At 74.1% G+C, this 2,393-nt stretch overlaps 1 protein-coding gene across 1 annotated transcript in view; it reads right to left on the bottom strand.

The window, feature by feature from the left end:
* Positions 1 to 1,604, bottom strand: part of H696_04088 (hypothetical protein) — a 6,043-nt gene extending 4,439 nt beyond the window's left edge. Inside the window, exons 1-3 of the mRNA XM_009497970.1 lie at positions 1,374 to 1,604; positions 1,189 to 1,229; positions 141 to 1,085 (exon numbers count right to left, since the gene is read on the bottom strand). Of these exons, the coding sequence (XP_009496245.1) occupies positions 141 to 1,085; positions 1,189 to 1,229; positions 1,374 to 1,587 (1,200 nt within the window). The 5' untranslated portion in view covers positions 1,588 to 1,604. The remainder of the gene's footprint in view (positions 1 to 140; positions 1,086 to 1,188; positions 1,230 to 1,373) is intronic.
* Between the last annotated feature and the right edge of the window lie 789 nt (positions 1,605 to 2,393).

Raw genomic sequence — 2,393 nt, 5'->3', positions numbered from 1 at the left:
GTTGCAAGGTGGGGCAGGTGGGAAGGGGGGGGGGGAGGTCAGGTGGCTGCGGAGCAACGTGCGAGGTGGCCGTTGGAAGCCGGCGAGAGGGAGGAAAGCCACAGGAAGGGGGGGAGGGGAGGATACCGGAAGAGGCGGACCGCGGCGAAGTGGAAGCGACAGGCAAAGCGGACGGTCGACGCGGGCAGGGCATCATTCAGACAGTCGCACTGGTCGGGCTTCTGCAAGGGACAGACCGTGTCAAACCACGCCCGCAGGATGTGGCGCAGGAGGACCGCCGGCGAGAGGAAAATGCGAAAGGACAGGAAGAAGTCGGCCGCGTGCGTGGGGAAGCAGGTGGCCCCACGGCACAGGGTGTCCGGGATGGCCGGCACACTGGCGGGCGTGCTGCCGGGAGCCGGGCCGGGGCCGGGCGCCTCGAAGGCCCGCAGCGCCGCGGCCTCCAGCGGCCGCCAACAGTCGCAGCCGAACCCGGGCGACGTGAGCAAGTGGACCAGAGCCCGGGGCGAGCAGCCCTCCAGGGCCGAGGTGTAGGAATGCGCCGGGCGGCTGGCCGCCGCCTGGGACCGAAGGGCCAGGAGCTTGAGCGAGGCCAGGGACAGGGGCTCCTGGCCGGGGCCCGCCTCCGGGAGGCAGTGCTCCGCCTCGGTGGCGGACTGCGGGCTGCGCAGGTGGATCCCGGCGCAATGACAGCAGTGCATGTCCTCCTCGAGACGCTGGTTCTGGGCCCGGACCATGGGCGACAGGGCCAGCGGGAAGAGGATGCCAAAGGGCGGGGTCGGGATGCGGACCGACAGCTCGGGGCAGCGGTTGCGATCCGGCGTGGGGGACACCCCGTCGAGGGAGACGAAGGACGAGTAGAGGGATTCCCCGGTGGAGGAGCCATCGGTGCTGCCGCTGCCGCTGCCGCTGCCGCTGCCGGGCTGGCGATTTGGGAGGCCGGGCAGGGCGGCCTCCGGGCTTCCGGCCGGCTGGCCGACGTCGCTGATGGCCGATGCCGAGAGGACCACCTTCAGGGGGTGGAGCGCGTCGTTGGGGAGGCCGGCCGCCGGCGAGGGGTCATCACGACCGGGGGCCGCGTCGAGCTACGACGGAGGTGGGTGAGCGTGGGGGGAAAGCAGGGGGGGGGGGGGAACAGGCGAGATGGAAGGAGGGGGCGAGCGGGTGGTGGGCCGGGTGCCGGCGTACGACGGAGAGCGCGGACTCGGAGAAGAAGCGTGGTCCAGCATCTGGATCGAGTGCAACCAGGGGGGGGGGGGATGTCAGAGGAGCTGGACGCATGGTGCATGTGATGGACCGACAGCGGGGAGGGGCGCCCAGAAGGCAGGCAGGCAGGGGGGGGGCGGGCGGAGGGAGCAGGCCGGGCGACGGACAGAGGGACGTGGCGGAAGGGTCGGCACCGGCGTTGCAAGCGGCCGGCTTGGGAGAGTGTGCCGGGCAGAGGGCCGTGAAGGTGGGCTGCTCCTCGGCCTGGCTGCCAGTCTCGCCGACACCCGGGGAGAGCCGCGGCGAAGGGGCGGCGGCTGCAGCGTCGAGGGCAGAAGGAGCCGGGGCGGTGTCCATCCCGGCCCCACTTCCGGGCTGCATGTTGGAGGGCGGGCGGGGAGGTGGGGAAAGAAGCAGGGGGGGGGGCGGGAGGGGGGCAGCGACAGCGAGGAGGGATCGAGGAGAGAGAGAGAGAGAGAGAGAGAGAGAGGAGGGGTGGGGAGGCGGCGGGGCGGGTTGTCGTCAGGCCAAGGAGCCGGTCCGCCCTTGGCCAGGCGGCCGAAAGAGGGTCCGGCCGGGACGCGCTGCGCCTCGCACGGGGGGGCGGCGGCGGCACACCGTGCAACGAGATCCGCCCTCTGCGGGGCGAAACAGGCCCATGCCGTGGGCATCTCTAGCGAGAGAGAGGGAGAGAGAGAGAGAGAGAGATCCCCGGCGGGCGGCGTCGCGCACGCCCCCGGCCCGGCCACCCCCGCCAGTCGGACGCGGGGCGGCGGGTGGCGGACCTTCCGAAGAACCAGCATGGGGTCATCGAGGGGCAGGTGTGTGCGGCGCTCCGGCGCGCCTTCCGAGGCAGCACGAACGCGGGGGCCATGCTGGGGGCGGGGCGGGTGGGGGAAGCCCCTGAGCCAGCCACAGCCGGCGGGGGAGGGGGGCGGGGGGAGCCCCGTCTGCGTCCCCGGGCGCAGACGCGCGCGCGCGCGCGCGTGCGGGCCCCAACCCATGGGGAACCCCGGGCTTCTTGGCGCGATCGCCGGCCGGCGACGGCCACCGCGCCCCGGGACCGAGGGCCGGGGTGGGGCGGGCGGAAACACCGGCCCATGAGCGCCCGAGCCTCGGGGACGCGCGGGCCGGGGAACAGCTGGTCCCGGTCCTCGGCCGCGCCCCCTCCCCCCCCCCCCCCCCCC

The sequence above is a fragment of the Fonticula alba genome (genome assembly GCF_000388065.1).
Source record: "Fonticula alba strain ATCC 38817 unplaced genomic scaffold supercont2.6, whole genome shotgun sequence".
Lineage (NCBI taxonomy): Eukaryota > Rotosphaerida > Fonticulaceae > Fonticula > Fonticula alba.
The sequence above is the reverse complement of the archived record's forward strand: the minus strand, read 5'-3'. Positions and strand labels throughout refer to the sequence as shown.